This window comes from Malaclemys terrapin, chromosome 4, assembly GCF_027887155.1.
Source record: "Malaclemys terrapin pileata isolate rMalTer1 chromosome 4, rMalTer1.hap1, whole genome shotgun sequence".
Taxonomy (NCBI): Eukaryota; Metazoa; Chordata; order Testudines; family Emydidae; genus Malaclemys; species Malaclemys terrapin.
Window position 1 is genome coordinate 66,629,249 of NC_071508.1, and position 25,680 is coordinate 66,654,928.

The following is a 25,680-nucleotide window of genomic DNA, read 5'->3' on the forward strand; positions in this document are numbered from 1 at the left end:
GATGTAAGCTTGGGCGGAAAGGAGGTCTGCAGCAATCAGCAGGTGGGATGAGAGACAAAAAGCATGGATGAGGTCATCCTGGGGGGTGAGCACAGAGAGAGAGAGAAAAAAAAAAAAAAGAGGACTTTGCCAAGGGAAACACCAACAGAGATGGGGTGGATGATTCACAGACAGCAATAATGAAGAAGCAATCAGTGAGGCAGAAGGAAAAACTGCGAAATAATTCAGTCATGGACACAATCTGGAGAAGAAATGGGTGGCTCATGGTATCCATCTGGGATAAAGACAGTCGCATTTTGTGTACCGAACTGTCAGATTCTTTCAAAAGCCCTTTGTTAAAAGCAAATGAACTAAAAGTAGCCTGGTATGTCCACTGCTGTTGAAATCTATGTTTCAAAAGAATGTTACCTGCTGAATGACACACATCATTTAGTCTAAGTGGCAGGACTATTACAAACAAGAAATGTGTGGGGGCTCAATGCCATAATGTCACAGGCAATATATTTCAAGCTGTTGCTAAGAAAAATAATTTTCAAAAATGAGGTTTTCCAACATGTTATGGAAACAGAGAAAAAAATTATACACATTAGAAAAGTTTTCATTATATCAGTACTCTCTCTTATTAGGATAAAAATAATCCCATAATTAAATTTGTATTGTTTTATATGTTCTTCATAGAAGAATGTGTGACTGCCTTGTGCAAAAAAGGTCAAAACCCGCATTTAAATTGGGATATTATGATAAATGATGAGAGCAGCCTTGGTTCTAATTTTAGCAAATAAATGATTTTAAAAACTTGTTCTGATTTTGGATTTTTTCTTGACCTTCCGAAAGGGGATATAGTTGAAATGATACATTACTGTATTTGCTTAAAGAACCTGTAGTAGGATACTGGAAATAACTGCTGTGTTGGGAAGATCTTGCAAATTATTACAAAATATGACTCAGTCATTCTCCTTGGTATTTTTACTGACACAGACATGGTCCCACCTAATCTCCTTGAAAAAAAAAAAGGACAAGACAGAGCCTAAAAAACTGCTTATGCTGCCTTTGAGAAGCAATAGATGTGGTGTTGCCAACTGTAAGAGTTCAAACTTCATGAATCAGAACCTCCAAAATCAAAAGATTACTCTTAAAAATAGATATGATTTTTAGCCAAACTATGTTTTTTGATTTGTCTTCTAGTTTTTTAACCCCCCTGCCTACACTCAATGAGCCTGTGACAATTACAGGTAGAAAATTCAACTTTAAATGCATAACAGAAATGCACACAGTAAATGCAGTCCCCATCTGCTCTGTGCACGTGGTCCCCAACTCCTTCTCATCGTTCTCAGGATCCCCCTGTTCCCTGGCAGGTGCCCATTGCCTCCACTCCCCCAGGCCTATGCATTCCCATCCAAGTGCCACAGCTGCCCAACTCTCAATTCCAGTACTGCAGGCAGAAACCAGAACTTCTCTAGTGGCTGAAAGGGGAAACTACATCAGTGATAATACTACCAGTGTTGGTAATACTGTATGTTACTAGAGAAAAATGAGCCACATGCTAGCCCAATCTGGATTTTCCTAAATTGAGGCTAGGAAACTTAGAATCCCTGTGTGGTGTTTTCTCCAAGTTGTCCGGTAGTGTTGGAAGGGTTAGTGTTTGCTCCTCTAGGCATGAAACTCTCAGGGATTTCAAATCCCTAATTTGTTGCAAGTCCTCAGATCACAGGACATCCACCAGGGCAGAAGGACTTTCTTTGCCAGGCAGTACATTTGGGAAAAGACACCACGGCACCAGCTAGTCAGCTGATACATATCTTATTCCTTGAAATATCAATTTTGGGGTACATCTCGCAGATGTCTCCTCCATGACTCTGGCCCTGGAGGTACAGACTTTCTTTGCTTTTTGATTTAAGCAGGTCTTGGATGTTGTAGGGATACCATGACTTATGACAGCTAGCTATGGCCCCTTAGAGACCATACATCAGTTAAGAATTGCTGTAGGACAGCAGAGATCTGTTCCAGAATTTGAGAACTCTCACAGCTCAAGCTTAGAGACAGGATCTCTAGATGAGGCTATCTTGCACCCACGGACTGTTCCTTAGGTTGTTTATTTATAGTGGTACATGCCCTGACCACTTACATACATTAGTACTGGAAGTGTTATTTACAGTAGAAGCCTCTTTGATTAGAAAATATATTGATTTAGGAAAGACAGTGTGTTTTCTTCCAGTTGTCCTTTATGAAAAAAATAAATGCAATCAACCTGTGTTTCTTCTTGTTCTCCCAATTTTATTTGTTACTTTTTTGGTGCTGGGTTTTAAGTAAATGAATTTTAGAGCTGGAGGAAATATGGCAATAGCGGCCCTGGCAATAGAAATGCTGGATCGATATTCCTGCCCTCTTGTTATCCCAGGAAGAAGTAAGAGGCAGAAATGGCAGTGCAAGCTTCTACACACCGTGCTGCCTACTTATCTCCCACTCTGATTTTGAGTGTCCAATTCAGTAAGTGGGAAGAAAAGTCCACACATGACTATTTAATTTTTATCCTCTCAGAGTGACAATAAGGATGTGAATTACTGGTAGGGTAGGGTAATTTCTGGTATATGAACTCTGTCTTGTCCATTAAAAACTGGATTCAAGATCACCAACTCATTTAACACATGACACCAAATGGCATTCACACTGTAATGTTTTCAATCACTGGATTTGAATCATTTCTATGACCTAAATGTGAGAATTTCTTTACTGACCAATACTCCAAGCTTCTGAGCTATCCAACTCCACAGCTTTTAATTTTTATTAAGATAAATGTTCTTATATCAACAACCTCCACACAGACCAAAACTGTGGATAACAATTAAGATATCCAATTCTTCCTGTTAGCTAGTGGCAAGAGAAGCAATCTTCTTGCTACATCCTCCTCCTTCCCTCGCTTTTTGCCTGTGATAACTTGATTCTCAAAATACTAGGAGGTGAGGTGCCAAAACCACCCTATAATTATAAATAAAATAAAATAAATTAATGGAGATATCCTATCTCCTAGAACTGGAAGGGACCTTGAAAGGTCATCAAGTCCAGCCCCCTGCTTTCATTAGCAGGACCAAGTACTGGTTTTGCTCCAGATCCCTAAGTGGCCCCCTCAAGGAGGGAACTCACAACCGTGGCTTTAGCAGGCCAATGCTCAAACCACTGAGCTATCCCTCCCCGTGAGACATAATGGTCAGCCATTGATATAAGTGTACAATCTACTCATTCATGCTCTCTAACAGGAACTAACACCAATTCCAGTAACTATGGTCCCTGAGTGGTACAGACCACACAATATACATTTTAATTTGTAAGTGGTATGTAAATTTGACATTTTTAAAAAGCAATTTTTCAAGCTGGATGAGTAATCCTTTGAAGTTAAGGTATTTACCAGGCAAAGAGTCACATTTTTCCCTGAAGGTTAAGCTGACACTTATCAAAAGTGACAGGATTCATGAACATTTTTCCACTGAGGGTCCCTATCTTTATATTAAAAAAATGTACACACACACACACACACACACACACACACACACACACACACACTTAAATAGCCTACAGTGTGAAAATGTGTGCGAGAGCATGAAGGAAAGGAAAAACGCACACATGTATAGCTTGGGCTAGTTAGCTTGTAATAGGAAGACAAAGTCAAGGACTACATACATAACAATGGATGACATTATGAAAAGTTTTCCATAATATAATTCAGGTACAGAGAGTATAATTCTGGCCCAGGCTATGATTCTTTGACAACCTATTTCACAGTAGCAGATTTCAGTGATTTTATAATCACAGATAATGCACAGATTTATAATAATGGCTTGTCAATGGGTGGAACAGCAGGACTGAGACCCATTATTTTCCCAGACATTTTCACAGCATGTGCCAAGCACAGAGAAATGTGAACAATGACTAAGGAAGAGGCAATATTGCTTTTCTTGGTCAAACATACGCCTGTGGATGGATGTACAGAAGCCTATCTGTTCAGGTTTGTTGACGGTATTACCATGGAAATACTGACAACGTTTTATATATAGCAATAGGCAACAAATACAATATTTTACAGGAATACAGAGAAAAATCAGATATACGTGTTTTTTTTTTCCAGAACTTAAAAAACTTCACTCCATTTTATACTGCTTTTATTTCCACTCCCTCAAAATCTGTACTGCAGTCACGTCTGTAAAGCCAATGAGAGCTGGACAGCATCAGTCTGACGTCTATGACACTACACCTAAATTAGCCAGATGCACAGTGGCCTTTTGACCCTTATTATTAAGTCTTATTGCTCTTGCATGATGGCAGAATAGCAATTGGTGAAGCAAAGCAGATATATAAAACTTCTACTGGTACAGTAAAAACATAAAGAATCTTGCAGACATAGGATTTCAGGAAGGGGTTCTCCTAAGATCTCACAAATTAAGCACGGTGCGGCTTGGTCTGTATGACCTCCAAGAAAATCCCAGGATATTGCAGGAAGCAGAGTACGGGGTTTTCTTTTTTCTAAATTAGCACTGAAACAGTAATCCCCTATGGTGTTATTAAAAGGCACAATGTTTGTTCCTGGAGATGACGTTCTTTTGCATGAGAAAGTTCTGACCACGCATGCTCGTTAAGGATTCCATAGCACTTTTTGCATGAATAGCTATGTGAGATTCCATGTCGTCATCAAATTCCTAATTGGATAATTATATTCCACCTACTGAAATTACTCTACAGTTTTAATTGGACACAAAGATTCATTAATTCCTGGTTTAAAATTCTGACCTGATTATGCACGTATACAGCTGCCGTGTCCCACCTTACAGATGGCTACATTTTACAGTGGGTGAAGTGATTCCGATATGCAGTTTAGGAAAGTATTTTGTGATCCTTTGGAATGAAAGGGGCACACTATATGTAATCTCAGTTATTTCTTTATAAATCTCAAATAACTCTATTGAAACCAATAGTTTTTCCTAGATTTACACAATTGGATACAAGGGCAAAATATGACTATAAATATAAATTAAGATAATTGTTGTTCACTGTTATTATTGATCATAGTAAAATCCTTACACTCTGCAAAGATTAGGGGCTAGATCCACAAAGGGATTTGGATGCCTAACTGCTAAGTCTAAAATTTAGATATTCATCTCCCCATACACACACACAGCTGCTGCCTAACTCTGTAGATACCTAAATTCCCTAGGCACCTAAGTTTCCACCAACAAAGTCTGCTAGGTGCCTGCATTTCTACTGTTGGACATGTAAGCAGCTGCCTAAATCCTGGAGCCAAGCGCCTAATTGAGACCCATATCCTGACAAGAACCTCAAATTAGATATTTCCCACTTATCTTTCCTGCTGACCTGATCTGTGTGCTCATAGGTTGCTTGGGAGTACCCATACCAGATTGGACCCTGCAGAAAACACAGGCACTGGAGTAGAATCAATATCAAAGGCAGGGTTTGAACCCATGTTTTTCCAGCTCTAAATCCAAGCTCAAGCCCACTAGATCTAATTGTCTCATTTTTTCTTCAATTTATGCCTTCTTCCATGCAGCACCTATATGCTTTGCACATTCTCCCAAGCCCAGTGTGCTTTCATTGGGATCACTCTAAAGAGCCACCTCTTGTGCATGGCCCCCAAATGTAATCAATCACCAAACTGAGAAAAACAAATAAAGAGAGATTTCCTTCCTTTGGGCCTCCCACTGCATTTTGTGTTTCTAAGTCTATCATCTATATTGGAAGACATGGTGGGCAGAAATTTCCTTGCCATTTAGGCCTGTAGAACATCAAACACAATTTTCAGTGCCTGGCAATTCATTATAAAACCAATATGAATTAATGTAATCAATTATTGTATTCACAAGCCCACCTTCCTAGAAAACAGGTTCCATTTAACAGCAGAGACAGAATTTTGTTCACCCGCAAGAAAAGTAGCTGTTTTCCAACTTTTAAAAGTAACATTAGTGACATCAGAAATAGGCTTAGAATTATCTTCAAATTCATCCTAATCTTTCAATGAATTTAAAATCCTCCTTAGTTCCACTTTGATGGTCTTACAGGACAAACTCTCAAAGCTGTTTTAAAAAAAAAATAGGGGGGAAATTGTACCTTGGTGTTTGTCACTTGAAATGGAACTTTTGAGTCATTTGTAACTTGGGATGTCAGCTTCTCAGTTGGTTTTGAAGGGATTATATTCGTAGCAGGCGGTTGATTGTGCAGAACGGAAGACAGGCAGAGTTGTACAGTCTCCTTCAGAGCTTTCAGCTGTGACTCCTGGGGAAAATGAGAAGTCATCAGTTCTTAAAGATAAGCTACACTGTTCACTATAGCCTGTTTTCTTTCTGCTCTGAACCAAACACTTGGCAACAGATGTAGGAATCTTTCTTATTAAAACAGGAAATTAAAGCAATTTAACTCACCCTTTACATAATTGCCCCGTGGATTACAGTATGTACACTGTACATCAAACAGACTGGGAAAGTCACAGTAAACTCCCTTCCATTCCCATACAACTTTAAAATTGTACTTCAATATGACATCCTGGTAAAGACCACTTATATTAAAAGGAACTATTCAGTAATCTACCAAACGTCAGGGCTGTAACGGCCTTTGTTTTTAGGTTTGCTGGAGAGAAACAGATGTTCATTTGTGTGTTTCATACAAACATACACATACATGTGGGTATCTAGTATTGTGTCACTCATTCAGGATCCTCAGTATTTCTGCACAAGTGTATTTATTGTGACAGAAAGATTCTATCTCTCATATGCAATTATGCTTTCACATAGTTAATAATATATCCATAGTTTTGTTTGAATTGGGAAATTTTAAAATTACCATGGTCCCGATCAAAACAAAAAACACTCAGGATCCAGGAATTGTGAATAGTAAAATGGGTTGTTGTTCTCAAAATATTTTGGAGGCACTTCCTATAATTATACTGGGAGTTATGGTATAATTATAGGGAGTGCCTCCTACATATTGTGAGAACAGTAGCTCATTTTACCATTCACAGTTCTTGGATCCTGAGTGATCTTTTTAATAAAGAAAGTTAAATATCCCATTTGGATAGAAATACTGAGTATCTTGGATGAGTGGCACGACACTGCAAAGGAGTTGTATAACAGTCTTATAGAAAGGGATGCAGACCACTCTCTTATGGACTAATGAGACTGTCCAACTGATGTGCTGTAAACATAGAGAGGAAGAATTTCTCAACGGTTAGGGCTCTAGCCTGGGACTTGGGAGTTCTAGGTTCAGTTCCCTGCTCTCCCAAAGGCTTCTTTGTGTGAACTCAGGCAAGTCACTTAGCCTCTCAGTGCCTCAGTTCCCTCCATGTAAAATGTGATTAATAGAACTTCCCTTCCTCACAGGAGTGTTGTGAGGATAAATACACTAAAGATTATGAGGTGCTCAAATACTATGATAATGGGGCCAGATAAGTACCTTAGGGCACGTCTTCACTACCCGCCGGATCGGCACGTAGCGATCGATCTATTGGGGATAGATTTATTGGATTTATCTAGTGTAGACATGATAAAATCGATCCCCGATCGCTCTGCCATCGACTCCAGAACTGCCGCCGTCCTCGCAGCCAGGTAAGTCGACCTAAGATATTCGCGTAGCTGAAGTTGCGTATCTTAGGTCGACCCCCCACCCCCGTAGTGTAGACCTTGCCATAGATAGATAGTTCCAAACATACAGTAACATGTAAAGTAGAGAGAAAGGGCCACATTGCATTACAGGTGTATCTGAAGTAATTTAGCTGCTTATATCTAGTGCAATTCGGCATGCCTTTAGCACTGCTAAGCCAAGTAACCAATACCAAACATTCTGAGATATTTTTCCCCATTTTTTTTATATCCTGATAACTATGATGTGTTATCTATTAGAGAAGAATAGAACTGATCAGTCCCATCTTGCTTCCACCAAATTAGAACCTAGAGATAAATCACATAAATGGACCTGTTTGGTACCCAGGAGAGCACAACTTGGGTTTTAGTCAAGAAAAAAAACCACCAGTATGAAAACTCCCAAGGGCGTGATGAAGCATTATTGCAAAAGCCCTATTCATATCAGAAGAGGATAATCACAGAAACAAGAGATGGACAGAAGCTTAAAAGAAAAAAAAAAAAAGGACAAAACAGAATAGTTTTCCTGTTTCCTTACTGTGGGGAAAACATCTGTAACTCAGTGCAGTGATTGTGTAGGCTTGCCAGAGTAAGTAAATAAAAATCATCCAATAGGAAATCATTTTGCCTGAGTTTAAGGGCTCATTAAAGAGTAAAGGCTTGATCTTTGAGTCTGGTTGAGCTTTTCACAGTGCAAGGCCTGACACGGGGTGGGCGAGAGGAAAGAAAGAGAATTGCTTTATATGATTTTTGTACTCACCTGATCCCCAGGGCTGCTGGAGGCCAACTCATAAATCTGAAAAGCCTCAGGACTCCTTTTATAGTTGACTGTGATGGCTCTAAACACACTCCAGCTTTCCCCCTTCTACAAAATATATCTCCTACACTGGGTTTCTGAGGGGCAGTTACATAAAGCATAGGCAGGGAATCACCCTTTGGCCAACTAGGTGAGTTTTAAGCTTCCTTTATACCATCAGAGTGGCACAAGGGAATATAATTGGAGCCAAGAATCTGGATCCAATTTCAGGTGTTGGCTGACATATCTGACTGTGTTCAAAATATGCTATATAACAGCTATACAATGCAATCCATTTCCAAAAGTAGTTATATTTCCCAAACTGTACATTCTTCTATCATCTTTCCTATACTCCAGACACTGTGTGTGCTGACATTATGAGGTCAGTACATTAAGGCATTAATTTGATGAAGACAAAAGTCTTCTAGCTCAGTGGAAGGAGAATAACAAGTTCAAATCATAGAAACCCAAAGATTTTCAAATAAAGCACATTTAATAAAAATACTTTAGAATTATGCTTAGTATTGTATAGTAGTAGTATCTATTTTTTCTATTTCTTAGACTCCATTGCTCTCCATCTTCTACCTCCCAACCCTGCTCCCCCTCTCCCCTGCAGTATAAGAGCTTAGCTTAATGTTTTTAGAGAGAATGCAGCGTGGTCATCACATTAGTTACCATAGCAAAACAAGAAGAGCAACTGGTGAAAATTAGAGCTGATCAAACCCCCAAATTCCTGTTCCACAGGAAATTCTGAAATTTATTTTTGTTCTGAATTGGAACAATAAATCAAAATTTTATTTTGGAAAAAAAAAAGTAAATGACATTTCATTTTGATGTTACTGAAATGTTTTCTTACAATAAGGTGAAAATTGTTTCATTTGAATAAGGTAACAACATTTTGTTTCGCCTTGATCAACTCAACTTTTATACATTATATACTATATTATATATAGGTAATTGGTTCTTGATTTGCTTAGGGAGCATCCAGTCATTTGTAATTTTTATTCTAACAATTTAGCTAATTGGTGCTTGGTTTGCTCAATTAGAATTCTAACTGTATTCTAATGTCCAATAGAACATCTCAATTTTGTTGACTCAGCATTTTTCAATGGAAAAACATTCAGTTGCAAAAATTTGACTAGTTCTAACTAGGTCTATTACTCACAAAGTGTAAGACTGTACCTGACCTTTGTGAGCATGCAAATGGAGTTTGGGAAGGGTTCAGCGACCCTTCAATCCCACCTCACTGAAAGTCCAGGGATAATCACAGTTCCACACTTGTGGGAGATCAACGACTGTTCCTCCACACACCCCAAAAGCAGCTGGGGGAGGCAAATCCATTGTGCAATACTCCGCAACCAATAACTGACCTGCAGAGCTAGCTGGGTGCCCTGAGGGAAAAATGCCATACAAGCTAAGCTATCCCTTGAGATTGCACATTTCCTCTACACTGCCAGGAGGTGAGAGATGGACTGTGACTCAATCATTCCCATGGGGTTATATACATCTGAACTACATCAGACTAGGGACTGTGGCTAAATGCTAAAATCTAGCCCAAAAGTTGATCAAGTATCAACATCTCTTTGTTGCAAGGTAACCTTAGAATTCGGCTTGATATGAGTTTCTCAGACAGTTTACTTTTAATCTTATTGATCCCAATCTTGAAAACCCTACATTTGAGTTTAAATTTTATGCACTGATTAGTTTCATTGACTTCAGTGGGAGTATTCCTAGTACATTAAATGCATGTTTAAGTCCTTGCAGAACTGATGCCTTATTTTGTATTTCTTTGTCAAGTTACACTGAAGTGTCCATAGCTAATAGAGCTAAACACGTTTATAGCACCCAGATAAATTCTTACTTTGTCAAGGGCGGCTTTTTCCAGCTTATCTTTTGCAATTGCTAGCTTTTGCTCCAGATCTGTTAGCTGTTGTGCCTGTGGGAATAAAAAAAAAAAAAAAGTAGTTGATGTAATTTACAATACAATCATTTCCCCAGTAATTTTGTGTGCTATGCCTGTGAGAGAGGAAAGGGTTTAACTTTGCAGATTAAAGTCAAAATTACTTGCCAGATGACCAAGCCGCAAGGGATATTTTTACTGAGAAAATGTGGCTTTTTATGTGGGAACTGGGACCAATCCTGCCCTGTTTATGTCAATGGAAGTTTAGTCATTAACATCAGTGGCAGTAGGAAAAGTCTCCATGTGTTCTGCAGAAATTAGAAACTCCAACGTAGAGTACCTTTTGTAAAAATTAAAGTGTTAGTATAGTTTTTGTTGCTTGGCTAGTCTTGTATTCCTAACCATTCAGACTTTCTCTACTAAACTGGAAATTAGACTACAGATACACATGCACAAACAGCCATACTTACATGACAGGCTGCAGGGCATACTCCCTGGTAAACATGGAGTTAACTCCAACTCTGGTTCTCCCTCCTCTTGTGTTTGGCACTCAAAGGAAGGGGTATAGGAATGGCTGTTTTTGAAACAGTGTAGAGTCCAAATCCAGGGGCCCAGGCTAACCCCACACAGGAGGAGTTTTCTCAAGAAAGAGACCTTGGTAATTTAGAGAAATGTTAAGTGTGTGCAGAGTCATTCCACTGGGTTACATTTACAGCAGTCTACCTGAGTTTCCTTAATTAACAGCAGGGAGTAATTCCCCCCCCCCCCCCCCCCCCGCCCAGGAACTCAGTATAATTCAATAGAATTTTCCCTCCAGAGAAAGAAAATTCTAGTAGGAAATTTAACTTTTAAGGAGTTAAGAGTCTCTAGCTTCCTATGCCTGTGACACCTATAATGTAATAGCACCTACCATGTAATTACAGAAATGTGGTTTTTTGGTTTTGTTTTATTGTTTTACTTGCAAATATAAATAGCTTTGTAGATATTTTCAATGTTAATGAAGGAGAAGGGAGGAAAGGACATGGGACCAAATGGCTGTCTTTTCCATCTGAAACTGTAATGAGGCATTGTGCATTTTTTGCATATGAATAGATCTGCAAGGTTCTAATTTATCAGTCAAAGGACACCACATTTTAGGCCTTTGTAAATGTTTAAACAAACAACCAATTGCTAAAACATATTGCTAATTTTTCCCAGAGATACCACAGTCCAGATGTCTGACTTATCTACTTCCCACCCTGCTAAAGATCTTGTGTGTGACATTTTCCTATTTTATTATTTGGTAAACTTTGGCTATGCTGTAGGTGGTTGAACAATGGAAAATTAACTGAATGTCATGCACAGAATTAAAACCAAAGAGTTATATTAAATATATAGTTTTAAATGTCTGACAAACTAACAAAAGTCATGACAGTCAGAGTCATGGCACTCCATTCTCCTGCTGATGTGAAGAAAAGGCACTTGTTCATATCTAAACTCTTACGGATTATTATGTAGGCACAATGGGACAGGACTGATGAGCCCTCTCTTTAGACTGGTTAGACTTTGGACAGTTAAGCTGCTCAAGATTTGGGTATCGGAAGATTTGCTTCCACTCCTCTGTTAGCATTAACTCTAGATATTCTTGTTGTTCATATAAACATGGTGATGAGTGTAGGTGGTTTTTGCTTCCCCTCTCTTCATTGATGCCAAGTGAGGAAGCCTTCAGGTGTTTATTGCTACAATAAAGTTGTGACCATTTGGTCAAAAATCTACTTTTTGTGACTGTCCTCATTGATGCCAGCCATTCACAATCCTGACCTGGGAGGTAATGAAGCCAATAGATTATAATGACTTTAAAGTCATAGCATGTAAGGCCAGAAGGGACCACCAATCTAACCTCCTGTATATCACAGGCCACCAACACCACCCAGCACCCACCCACTAAACTCTGCAACTTAAATCAGACCAAAAGTATTACAGCCCACAGGAGACTAAACTATTGTGTGTCATAAGTAGAGACTAGGAAGGACTGAGATTTACTAGTGCTGGAGTTTCCTGCACTGGCAAGGAAATGATTGAGTGAGATATACCCAGCTAATCCTGGCAAGTGACCTGCACCCATGTGCTGCAGAAGGAGGCAAGAAAACCCCAAGATCACTGCCAATCTTATCTGAGAAAATATTCCTTCCCGGCCCCACATATGGAAACCAGTAAGAACCTGAGCATGTGAGCAAGAACCAACCAGCCAAGCATGTGAGAGAAAGAATGCTCAGTGTCACCTCAGAGCCCTGGCCTTCCCCATCCAGTCTCATCTCAAGCCAGGCCATCAGAGAAGGAGATAAAAACAAAACAACCCAGAATACACTGGAGGGGGATGAGGAGAAATCCCTTCCTGACCCCTGCAAGTGGTTGTCTGAAACCCCCAAAGCATGAGCTTTTAGGGACAGAAGACAGAAACTGGAAATGAGCCCCGGTTGTTGACCTCCACCACCTACCATCACATGCAACTCTGTCATACAATTGCACTTGTAAGTTTGCCCAGCTCTCTCTTATCCGCTCTGTGGTCCTTTATCAGGACCAGTCTTCTGTCCGGCTTCCAGGAGGATTCCTCTCTCATGCAGCCTGTCCACCATCCTTTGCCTAGGCTTCTGAGCTCCTCCGGGCAGCACGTGTGGCAGATCTGGAGGGGCAGTATTGCCCTTTAACATCTTCAGGCCCAGTGGGAGTTTGAATATCCCATCACACATCCCTAGTGAATTAATAGAAAGCAATCATATCCCCAGTAAGCCTTCTTTATGCTAGACTAAACAAGCCAATCTCTTCCAGTCTCCTCTCTTAAGAGACAGAGGGGTAGCCGTGTTAGTATGGATCTGTAAAAAGCAACACAGAGTCCTGTGGCACCTTTAAGACTAACAGATGTATTGGAGCATAAGCTTTCGTGGGTGAATACCCACTTCAGTAGACGCATGCGTATTCACCCACGAAAGCTTATGCTCCAATACATCTGTTAGTCTTAAAGATGCCACAAGACTCTCTGTTGCTTCTCTTAAGAGAGGCCCTCCATTCTCCTGATCATCCTATACCTCTTCCCTGCACCTGTTTAAATTCATCTTTCTTGAATATGGGTGACCAGAATTATATACAGTATTCCAAATGCGGTCTCACCAGAGCCTTGTACAATGGCATTAATACTTATCTATCTCTCTTAGAATTGCCATACCTGATGCATCCTAGGATCACATTTGCCTTTTTCACAGCCACATCATGTTGGTGGCTCATAGTCATCCTGTGATTGACCCACAAGCCCAGGTCTCTCTCTCTCTCTCCCGCTTCCAACTGACAGGCCCTCAACTTTTAGCAGATATTCTTATTATTAGACCCAGAGTGTCTGACCTTCACTTTGTACTATTGAACTTCATCCTATTTCTGTTACTCGTGTCTTCAAGTCATCCTGATCTTCCTGTGTGATGTTCCAATCCTCCTCTGTATTGACAATGCCTCCCAACTTTGTATCATCAGCAAATTTCATTAGTGCACTCCTACTCTTTGTGCCAAGATCATTAATAGAAATAATCAATAACGTTAGTCCCAAGACAGATCGTTGATGAACTCCACTAGCAACACTCTCTAGTGTGATAATTCACTTTTCAGCACAATCAAATGCCTTCTCTACCTTAGAGAGTTCCTCATCTGCCTTATAGTTTGTGTACTGATCCCCATCTTCCCTAATATAACTAATACTTCTCCATGTGGCATTGTGCCAAATGCTTTCCTGAAGTCCAAGTGCACTAGATTTCTCTTATCTAAAAAATCAGTTATTTTTCCAAAGAAGGAAATCAGGTTAATATGGCATGATCTACCGTTGGTAATCCTATGTTGCATTACACCCCTTTATCATTTACCTCTATGCATTTAATTATTCTTTCCTTCCCAATTTGTTCTAAAGCCTTGCATACTACTGAGGTCGGACTTACATGTCTGAAATTGCCTAGATCACTTTTGTTCCCTTTCCTAATTATAGATATGACGTTAGCTATTTTCCAGTCAGATTGTACTACCCTCAGATAATTTTTTTTAACAATCCTTGCTACTGGACTAAAAATCTCATGTTGTAAGGATGGGCAGGACACAAACTCAGGTCAGCAGATTGACCAGGCAACAGACACCTCCAGACTGCCACTTGGCCGCAGCAGTAACCCAGCCACTCCCTGCGACCTACAAACTGCAGCACACGTACACTATGGGAAGTCCTGTCCAAAATACCTGATTGGCAGCCACTGGAGGGCTCCAGTTGGTCCCTTGACACTGTATAAGTCCACAGGGTGTAGAAGGACGTGTCCAGGTATCAACATGGATCCCCAGCAAGCTACCATAACTAATACTGCTTCTCTGCCTCCAAAGTCCCAACATCAACTTTGGCTCTGACTTGGATTCTGACCCTCATTCTGGACCCAGAACCCTGGCACAGGTTCTGACCTCTAGTACTGAACTAGCCTGTAAGTCTGAACTCAAGTCACTTGAGTCCCACCCCAGGACCCTGACAACTTACCTGGACCACTCCTAATCCAAGCTGATGGCCAGTCCTGTGGGAACATGGAGGCATAAGGTCATTCCCTACCTGGCATATCTCAAAGGGCACCAGAAATGCCTGAATGGGATGATCATCCCCAGGAGGTACTCCCAACATTGAGAACCAGACCCTGTTGATGCAGATTACTCAGATACATGACAAAAACACTGCACAGTGGACTCAACTGGCACAGTATGCCGCCAAGAACCAGTCTCTGACGGAGCAGACCACCTGGCTCCAAGGTGAGAATATTGTACTCTGGACAAGTGTCGTGCCATGCCAGACCCCCGCCTCCCCAAATATGGGACTGACAGTTCACCTCCATGAACACTTCAGCAGAGACCAACAATTCAGGGGGATTCTTAATCAATGTTATTTGCAGTTCCTCCTCTGCTCCATGTCCTATCCCATTGATCAGGCTAAGGCAGAATTTGTAATTAGCCTCCTAACAGAAGAGCTGTTAGACTGGGCCACATCCCTGCTAGAACAAGGAAGCCCTGTGCTGATTAACTGAGACACCTAGCTGGCAGCCAGTATCAAGTGGAGTGACCCAGGTGTCTGTTCTGGGGCCGGTTTTGTTCAATATCTTCATTAATGATCTGGATGATAGGATGGATTGAACCCTCAGCACGTTTACAGATGACACTAAGCTGGGGGGGGAGAGGTAGATACACTGGGGGGTAGGGATAGGGTCCAGAGAGACCTAGATAAATTGGAGGATTGGGCTAAAAGAAATCTGATGAGGTTCAACAAGGACAAGTGCATAGTCCTGCATTTAGGATGGAAGAATCCCATGCACTGCTACAGGCTGGGGACCGACTGGCTAAGTGGCAGTTCTGCAGAAAAAGACCTGGGGATTACAGTGGACGAGAAGCTGGATATGTTGCCAAGAAGGCTAATGGCACTTTGGGCTGCATTAGTAGGAGCATTGCCAGCAGATCGAGTATTGCGTCCAGTTTTGGGCCCCCCACTACAGAAGTATGTGGACAAATTGGAAAGAGTCCAGTGGAGGGCAATGAAAATGATTAGGGGGTGGGGGCACGTGACTTATGAGGAAAGGCTGAAGGAACTGGGCTTATTTAGTCTGCAAAAGAGAAGAGTGAGGGAGGATTTGATAGCAGCCTTCAACTATTTGAAGGGGGGTTCCAAAGAGGATGGAGATAGGCTGCTCTCAGTGGTGGCAGATGGCAGAACAAAGAGCAATGGTCTCAAGTTGCAGTGTGGCGGTGTCTAGGTTGGATATTAAGAGAAACTATTTCACTAGGAAGGTGGTGAAGCACTGGAATGGGTTACCTAGGGAGATGGTAGAATCTCCCTCTTCAGAGATGTTTACGGCCCAGCTTGACAAAGCCCTGGCTGGGATGATTTAGTTGGAGTTAGTCCTGCTTTGTTGGATTAGATGACCTCCTGAGGTTTCGTCCAACCCTAATCTTCTATGGCTCTATGATTCTACAATTCTACCTTCCTTTAGCCTTTTTTTTTTGGGGGGGGGGGCATTTTCAGTGACCTCCACTGCACTCGCTCAGCCAGAGCAACCCTACAAAAACTCCAACAGGAGCAGAGGTTGGTCACCTCCTATGTCACCCACCTAAGATGAAACATCTCTGACACCAGGTAAAACAAGGTGGCCCATTCTACCAGTTTCAATGGGGATTATACAAGGAAGTCAAAGACATACTATCTTATGTGGGAACCCTGACCCACTTGGATGCCTTTGCTGACCTTGCTGTACTCAGTGACAAACTGCTTGAGCGATGCAAAGAAAGGAAGGGGTTTGTGCCACATCCCTGCCAATACTCCTTGGTAACAGTCCCCAGCCCAGTGTCCATTCAACTCAATGCAGCCCACATCCATATGACTCCAAGGAAAGAGAATGCTGTTGCAACCACTGTGGGGAACCTGGTCATGCACTTTTTGGCTGCCCATCATGGGCCCCAGTCCAGCAAAATTTGTGAAATGACTGAGCCCAGACATGGCAAAGGGAGCCATTCATCCCCTTACTGAAGCATGCTGAAGGAATGGCGAGTCCTTGTTACACCTCCAAGTTCAGGTTTGCTTCCACAACCCAGGTTCGCCTCAATGAGTTTCCCCCAGAACGGGTTCTCGTGAACACCAGGGCAGTGAACAACTTCATGGAGACCAATGCCACACACGCCTTGGGTATCGCAGTGGAGTCAAATCCAAATCCCTGATCTCAGAGACTGTAGATGACTCGCTCGTGTCCTTGGACCCAATGACATAGGAGACTGTGCCCTTGTAAGTTGTTATCCAGAATCACCGAAGAATTGTAAGGTTTCATGCAATCCATTTACCGCACTTCCCCATAATCATTGGTGTCTCGTGGCTGGCAATCTATGACCTGCATGTCTGCGGTAGGAACGCAAAATCAGTTTCTGCTCTGAATTCTGCCTTCAAGTCTGCCTATGTACATTGCCCAATGGATCCTGGCCAGAGATTGGGCCACGGCCAGGAAATCTCTGGACTCTGGCTATAGGCCAGGTGCTACCATCACCACGATCAACTCCTGCTCTTCTTGCTAAGTACAGCAACTTTGAGAAGAAATGCAGACATCTTACCATCCCACCAGGACTATAACTGTCTGATTGAGCTACAGCCTGAGGCCAAAATGCCCTATACTACATCTGTGTAATGTCAGAACCAGAACTGGTCACCCTGGGTTCCTATCTCCAGAAGGATCTGGAAAGGGGCTTATTTGGCCATCAACATCTCCTACCAGGGCCTCTCTTCCTTTTATTAGAAGGAAAGATGGAATCCAGGATTTATCATGGATTATTGGGCCCTCAATCAAATAATCATCAGAAATTGGTAGCCCCTCACACTCATCCTGAAGTTATTGGACCATGTGTGGTCAGCTGATCTATTCACTAAGCTCAGCCTGTGTGGAGCTATCAACCTGGTAAGGATCAGAGTAGGGATGAATTGAAGACAGCTTTTTTTCAAACCTGATAAGGTCATTATTAATACTTGGCAATGCCATTCGGTCTCACAAATGCCCCTGCCACTTTCCAGTTTATCAAGTATCCCGTGATGTCCTAGACCAGTACATCTAAGTCTAAGGTGCTAAAGCAAAGACATCTCTGCTGGGGCCCTGTTCTTCACCTGTTTTAATGTCACCATCACCAGTCACCCTGGAGCCCAGAACAAGGCTGCTGATGCCTTGTCCTGAAAAGGGGAGTATCTTACCAGCCAACTCCCCTCAAGCACAGAGCCACCACACATCCTCAAACCCTGCAATTTCCTGGATGCCACCATTTCCCAATATTTCCTGTCTTTGATCCACTCAGCAACAGGGTAGAAACACTCTTCCAAGGAACTTGAGGTAGGAAGCAAGGCAACATCAAATATGGGATAATTTCCTCTGTTGTCAAGAGTCACCTGTACATTCCACCAGGGTACCCCCGACTTGAGGTCCTGAGACTCAGTCAGGACTTCCCACTAAGCCACTTCAGCCACTTCAAGATTCTTTACCTAATTAGCAACTTCTGATGGCCTAGGATGTGAGCAATGGAAGTATGCAGTTGGACCAAGTGGCCATCCACAAGTCCCCTTGGAGCTCTAATACCTGCCAAGTCCTCAGAAAAACCTTGGGCAGCCATCACCCTGGATTTTATAGTGCAGCAGCTCCCTGTGTCTGATGGATACACCATCATCCTCACCGTGGTCAATCAATTAATCAAAATGCCCCACTTTGCCCCCCTTGCACACCTGCCCATCACTACAGAGATGTTTTGACTGCTGGTGACACACTTTATCCATCTCCATGGGCTCCCAGACAGACTACTTGACTGAGGTCTGCAATTTGTGTTGTTGTTTTGGCACAAAACTTTGCTGCTGCGTGGAGTCTGCACCTACATATCCTCCATCTATCACCCACAGACCGATGGCCAGTCTGAGAGAATGAATCAGATTTTAGAACGACATCTATAGTACTTTACAAATGATCACCAGAATGACTAGTCAGCTGTCCTGTCCTAAGCAGAATTCACCTACAATAACGCAGATCACGTCTCCACTGGGCAGTGTCTATTTGAATTTTGGGTTCCATGTCTGTCTTCACCCATCTGTACCTGCCATCTCCACAAACCTGGCAGACACCAACGGGCTTACTGAAACAGAAGCAAAGTATCCATTAGTTTTTGGGCCATATCTAGATCATCTTTAACCTCCTTTCCATCCACACTGCATAGCATTCCAACTTCATCCTTCCTTATTCTTTTTTTATTTATAATTGAAAAATATTTTATCTATCTTAATTTCCTTGGAAAAAGCTAATTCAGATAAGCTTTTAGCAATTCTCATTTTACTCCTACATTTTCTAACTTCCATGATTTAATTTTCTTTGCTGGTAGACCCTTTCTTCCATTCCCTATAGGCTCTTTGCTTATGTCTAATTACATTTTTCAGGTGATTATTCATCCATTTGGATTGGCAGTTTTTCTCTACATTTTTCTTCCTTACTTGGGATGCAAATTTCAGATAGCTTTTGTGTAGTTGCTCTGAAGAAATTTCAAGCCTCCCCCACATTTAAGCCATTGAGCTCTTCAGTCCATCTGACTTTAAAGAATTCCTTTAATTTCCCCAAATCTGTACTTTTAAAACAAGCTGATTTTGGTTATCTTTCCATTTAATTTAAACTTAATCAATTTGTGATCACTTGATCAAAGGTTATTCCCAATGACTAGCTCTTCTATAACTTTACTTCATATCATGTAAAACCTTCTGAATCTATGGAGTATAGATAGCATTCTTGAAAAGGAATGATAATATGTATCATAAAAATCATTTTGCAGGCAGCATTTATTATCTAAGCAGTACACATTTACTTAGGTATATATTTTTTAAAGTAATAGTTTGGATTGATTGATTTACTTTAATGAGTCTATCACGTAAATTATTTTACTTCACAGGCTATTGAACCAATAGGCCAATGTAGTATCAATTGTGCTGCTACAAACTGACATTAAGTCCTTGCACTAAAAATGCAAGGACTTATAAAAATTCTTTTTATTAATATAATGGATTGTTCATTCAGCAGCAGCTGATATTAAATCTCAGCTCACCTCTTTGTCCCCCTGTAATTTTACAATGCCCAAATTAATTATTTTCCAAAAAAATTCAGAATTGTCTGTTAAACTCCATCTCATATGGTAGAATTTTGCTGCTACTTTGAGCTAATCCTTTGAAAAAGTTTTGTTAATTAACATAATCCAGACAGTGAAGAGAGGCTAAGGAAAGAGCACAATTGGTACCCAGAATGAGCAAAACCACTTCAATGTGGATTATATTTAAAACATTTTTCTAAAATGCTATGGAGAATGAGCATAGCTTAAAAGCTTTTCATTCTTTTTACCAGAAATAAATAAATTACCAGTTTGAGCAGCTCTTCCCAATAATTATTATAGTGAAGAATACTGCTAGAATTGGTGATCTCTTACCCACTGGTAAAAGAAAAGTTTTAACTACGCCCACTATAAGGGCATGATACTGATAGGCACGGAGGGCCCTCAACCCCTCATTAATGTCCATAGTACTGATCTTCTCATAGGATTCAGCACCTTGAAGAATCAGACCCTAATAGTGGAGAAATGAAATGAAATAAAAGCATTGAATCCCCCATGAGAGCATTTTGAGCACTTACTCTAAGTGCAGGAACTTAAAGCCACTTAGGAATCCTGCATTTCCTTTCCACACCCAAACTCCCACCGAACTCAATGTACTCATCCTATTTTTCACAAATTACCTTAGAGAAAATGCCAGCATTTAAATAAATATCTATAGATATAGAAAAAAAGAGCGAGATGGCTATTGGGCTAGAGTCTGATCTATGTTGCATAGATAAAACTCCAGAGTGACTGTGGATCAGAATGAGGATTTTTGTGTCTATTTGAATCTGTGATCTGTCAAACAATGCCTTCTTTTCCATGGCACAGTGTCTTTGATTGTTTAACAAAGATCTACAATTATTGCATGCTGTATATCATATTGAAGTTCTAAAGGGTCAGTGCTCTCTCTCTCTCTCTCTCTCTCTCAAAGCCATACAGCAAGTAATAAAGGTGATACACTATATGATCCTCAGAAGCTAGATATTTTATGCTTTTGGAGACCAGGCATAATGTCTTCAGATGTGTTAATGTTGTTCCCTGCAAAATCTAAATTTTTCAGAAGGGAGGCGTGGAACAAAGGGCATATATACATCACCTTCTGGAACACAGAACACTGCATATCACTATAAAGCAGCTCACCCAGCTTCTAACAAGCAATCTACATTCAAGCCACACTCCAAATATAGCCCCTTCACTTTCCTCCTCATGGAAGGCTAGCCCAGAGATTTCTCCTGCAGGATCTCCTCATCCTAATCCCTAGCTGCTGCTGCTTCAAAGAGAGATCTAATACCTCATGTTTGAGTTAATAAAATCCTTTTGCTAGCATGGCTCAGCAGAAAAAAACAAAAACAAAAACAAACAAACAAACAAACAAAACCCCTCAGCAATTCTATCTCTACACATGGCTTCATGCACTGCCCCCTGACATCAAAATGACTCATCAGAAGCATGCTATATCCCTTTGCGGAGCCCTGGAATCTAACATCCTGTTACAGTTGCGCACAAATTACGTCTGACATCTGCATAGGACATACAGGCAGTCCATGAAATGGCTCCTTTATGATCTCTTCCCCTCCTGTCCCTAACTTCTGTGCAGCCATAATTTGACCAGAGATGTCTTAATCGTTGGACATGAATGTTTCCTGGACGATTAAGAATTGAAAGTTATGCCTAATTGTCAATTATAAGGTGTAGTAAGAGGAGGCCCTGAGATATAAACCTTGGTATCAGAGGCCTGGTATGAGGCCTAAGGCCTGAACTAAAGTAATGGTCAACACTTTGCTAACATAAAGCAAAGTTAAGCTGTGAGCCAGAGGCAGGCCCTGCTCACAGAAGCTGGCAAGGAAAGGGCTGATGCTGCAAAAAGATACATACCTAAAAAATACTGAACACTAGATATCAGAACACTCCAATACTGGAACATTCCACAGATAACATGGAACAGGCCAACTCATCCCAATGACAGGGGCAAAAGGGTAAAATGATGGATAGAGTTGTTTTGATCGAACCAAATGTACAAGGTGAGAGGCGGCACCTTACTATGTAGAGGGGTTGTACCTTGCTGTCTAGAGGGGTTGCACCTCAATACGTCAGGAATGATGTGTAACTTGTTTGTACCTGTGTATAAGAATGTATCCCTGGGATGGTGTCTTTGTCCGTCTGAGGGGGCAGTGGAAAGTCCCGCCACTGACTGAGCCGGGTCCATTGCCAAGAGGCATCTATTAGTAGTATGCCCGGTAGACTAAGTAATCTACGGGGAACTGCAATTGTGTCCGAGGTCGCAATAAACCTAGTCGACGTGACTTTGCATCTTACTAGACTCTGTGGTTATTGGGGGCTCTCATTGGGTATGCAGTGTCAGCTATCTGCAGAGCTGGGACAGCACACAGAGGGAACACACACACGCAGCTGAGTGATATCAACATAGGAGAAAGCAGAGCACCACACCGGTAGCATCTGACAACATAAGGGTTCAGAGAAGAGCCACAAGAATGATTAAAGGATTGAGTTATAGATTCAAGGAACTCAGTCTGTTTACCTTAAGAAGAGAAAAGGGGTCACTTGATTACAGCCTATAAGTACTACATGGGGAACAAATATTTGATAATGAGCTCTTCAACCTAGTAGAAAAAGGTATAACATGATCCAATGCCTGTAATTTGAAACTAGACAAATTCAGGATGGATATAAGATGTAAGTTTTTAACAGTGTGGGTAATTAACCATTGGGACAGTTTACCAGGGGTCATGGTGAATTCTCCATCACTGGCAATTTTAAAATTAAGATTGAATATTTTTCTAAAAGATCTGCTCCGGGAATGATTTTAGGGAAGTTTTCCAAACTTTGTTATACAGGTCAAACTAGAATGTTGGTGTGGATGGGTACAGCTTGCTCAGGCAGGATAGACAGGGGAAAAAGGGAGGAGGTGTTGCCTTATATATTAAAAATGTACACACTTGGACTGAGGTAGAGATGGACATAGGAGACGGAAGTGTTGAGAGTCTCTGGGTTAGGCTTAAAGGGGCAAAAAACAAGGGAAATGTCATGCTAGGAGTCTACTACAGGCCACCTAACCAGGTAGAAGAGGTGGATGAGGCTTTTTTCAAGCAACTAACAAAATCATCCAAAGCCCAAGATTTGGTGGTGATGGGGGACTTCAACTATCCGGATATATGTTGGGAAAATAACACAGCGGGGCACAGACTATCCAACAAATTCTTGGACTGCATTGGAGACAACTTTTTATTTCAGAAGGTTGAAAAAGCTACTGGGGGGAAGCTGTTCTAGACTTGATTTTAACAAATAGGGAGGAACTCGTTGAGAATGTGAAAGTAGAAGGGAGCCTGGGTGAAAGTGATCATGAAATCATAGAGTTTGCAATTCTAAGGAAGGGTAGAAGGGAGAACAGCAAAATAGAGACAATGGATTTCAGGAAGGCAGATTTTGGGAAGCTCAGAGAGCTGATAGGTAAGGTCCCATGGGAATCAAGACTGAGGGGAAAAACAACTGAGGAGAGTTGGCAGTTTTTCAAAGGGACACTATTAAGGGCCCAAAAGCAAGCTATTCCGCTGGTTAGGAAAGATAGAAAATGTGGCAAAAGACCACCTTGGCTTAACCACGAGATCTTGCACGATCTAAAAAATAAAAAGGAGTCATATAAAAAGTGGAAACTAGGACAGATTACAAAGGATGAATATAGGCAAACAACACAGGAATGCAGGGGCAAGATTAGAAAGGCAAAGGCACAAAATGAGCTCAAACTAGCTACGGGAATAAAAGGAAACAAGAAGACTTTTTATCAATACATTAGAAGCAAGAGGAAGACCAAAGACAGGGTAGGCCCACTGCTTAGTGAAGAGGGAGAAACAGTAACAGGAAACTTGGAAATGGCAGAGATGCTTAATGACTTCTTTGTTTCGGTCTTCACCGAGAAGTCTGAAGGAATGCCTAACATAGTGAATGCTAATGGGAAGGGGGTAGGTTTAGCGGATAAAATAAAAAAAGAACAAGTTAAAAATTACTTAGAAAAGTTAGATGCCTGCAAGTCACCCGGGCCTGATGAAATGCATCCTAGAATACTCAAGGAGCTAATAGAGGAGGTATCTGAGCCTCTAGCTATTATCTTTGGAAAGTCATGGGAGACGGGAGAGATTCCAGAAGACTGGAAAAGGGCAAATATAGTGCCCATCTATAAAAAGGGAAATAAAAACAACCCAGGTAACTACAGACCAGTTAGTTTAACTTCTGTGCCAGGGAAGATAATGGAGCAAGTAATTAAGGAAATCATCTGCAAACACTTGGAAGGTGGTAAGGTGATAGGGAACAGCCAGCATGGATTTGTGAAGAACAAATCATGTCAAACCAATCTGATAGCTTTCTTTGATAGGATAACGAGCCTTGTGGATAAGGGTGAAGCGGTGGATGTGGTATACCTAGACTTTAGTAAGGCATTTGATACGGTCTCGCATGATATTCTTATCGATAAACTAGGCAAATACAAATTAGATGGGGCTACTATAAGGTGGGTGCATAACTGGCTGGATAACCGTACTCAGAGAGTTGTTATTAATGGTTCCCAATCCTGCTGGAAAGGCGTAACGAGTGGGGTTCCGCAGGGGTCTGTTTTGGGACCGGCTCTGTTCAATATCTTCATCAATGACTTAGATATTGGCATAGAAAGTACGCTTATTAAGTTTGCGGATGATACCAAACTGGGAGGGATTGCAACTACTTTGGAGGACAGGGTCATAATTCAAAATGATCTGGACAAATTGGAGAAATGGGCTGAGGTAAACAGGATGAAGTTTAACAAAGACAAATGCAAAGTGCTCCACTTAGGAAGGAAAAATCAATTTCACACATACAGAATGGGAAAAGACTGTCTAGGAAGGAGTACGGCAGAAAGGGATCTAGGGGTTATAGTGGACCACAAGCTAAATATGAGTCAACAGTGTGATGCTGTTGCAAAAAAAGCAAACATGATTCTGGGATGCATTAACAGGTGTGTTGTGAGCAAGACACGAGAAGTCATTCTTCCGCTCTACTCTGCTCTGGTTAGGCCTCAGCTGGAGTATTGTGTCCAGTTCTGGGCGCCGCATTTTAAAAAAGATGTGGAGAAATTGGAAAGGGTCCAAAGAAGAGCAACAAGAATGATTAAAGGTCTTGAGAACATGACCTATGAAGGAAGGCTGAAAGAACTGGGTTTGTTTAGTTTGGAAAAGAGAAGACTGAGAGGGGACATGATAGCAGTTTTCAGGTATCTAAAAGGGTGTCATAAGGAGGAGGGAGAGAACTTGTTCACCTTAGCCTCTAAGGATAGAACCAGAAACAATGGGTTTAAACTGCAGCAAGGGAGGTCTAGGTTGGACATTAGGAAAAAGTTCCTAACTGTCAGGGTGGTTAAACACTGGAACAAATTGCCTAGGGAGGTTGTGGAATCTCCGTCTCTGGAGATATTTAAGAGTAGGTTAGATAAATGTCTATCAGGGATGGTCTAGACAGTATTTGGTCCTGCCATGCGGGCAGGGGACTGGACTCGATGACCTCTCGAGGTCCCTTCCAGTCCTAGAATCTATGAATCTATGAATTATCATAATGAATCTATGAATCTTCCTGGGGTGTGTAATAAGACCTTGGATTGCATGTATTGCCTGGATATTATGAAATATACATGA

At 41.3% G+C, this 25,680-nt stretch overlaps 1 protein-coding gene across 3 annotated transcripts in view; it reads right to left on the reverse strand.

Moving 5' to 3' along the window:
• Positions 1-25,680, reverse strand: part of LUZP2 (leucine zipper protein 2) — a 353,057-nt gene that overhangs the window by 63,587 nt on the left and 263,790 nt on the right. For all 3 annotated transcript variants that reach the window (XM_054028624.1, XM_054028626.1, XM_054028623.1), the window contains 2 exons: positions 10,292-10,366; positions 6,112-6,276 (listed from right to left, as the gene is read on the reverse strand). In XM_054028624.1, coding sequence (XP_053884599.1) covers positions 6,112-6,276; positions 10,292-10,366 — 240 coding nt within the window. The remainder of the gene's footprint in view (positions 1-6,111; positions 6,277-10,291; positions 10,367-25,680) is intronic.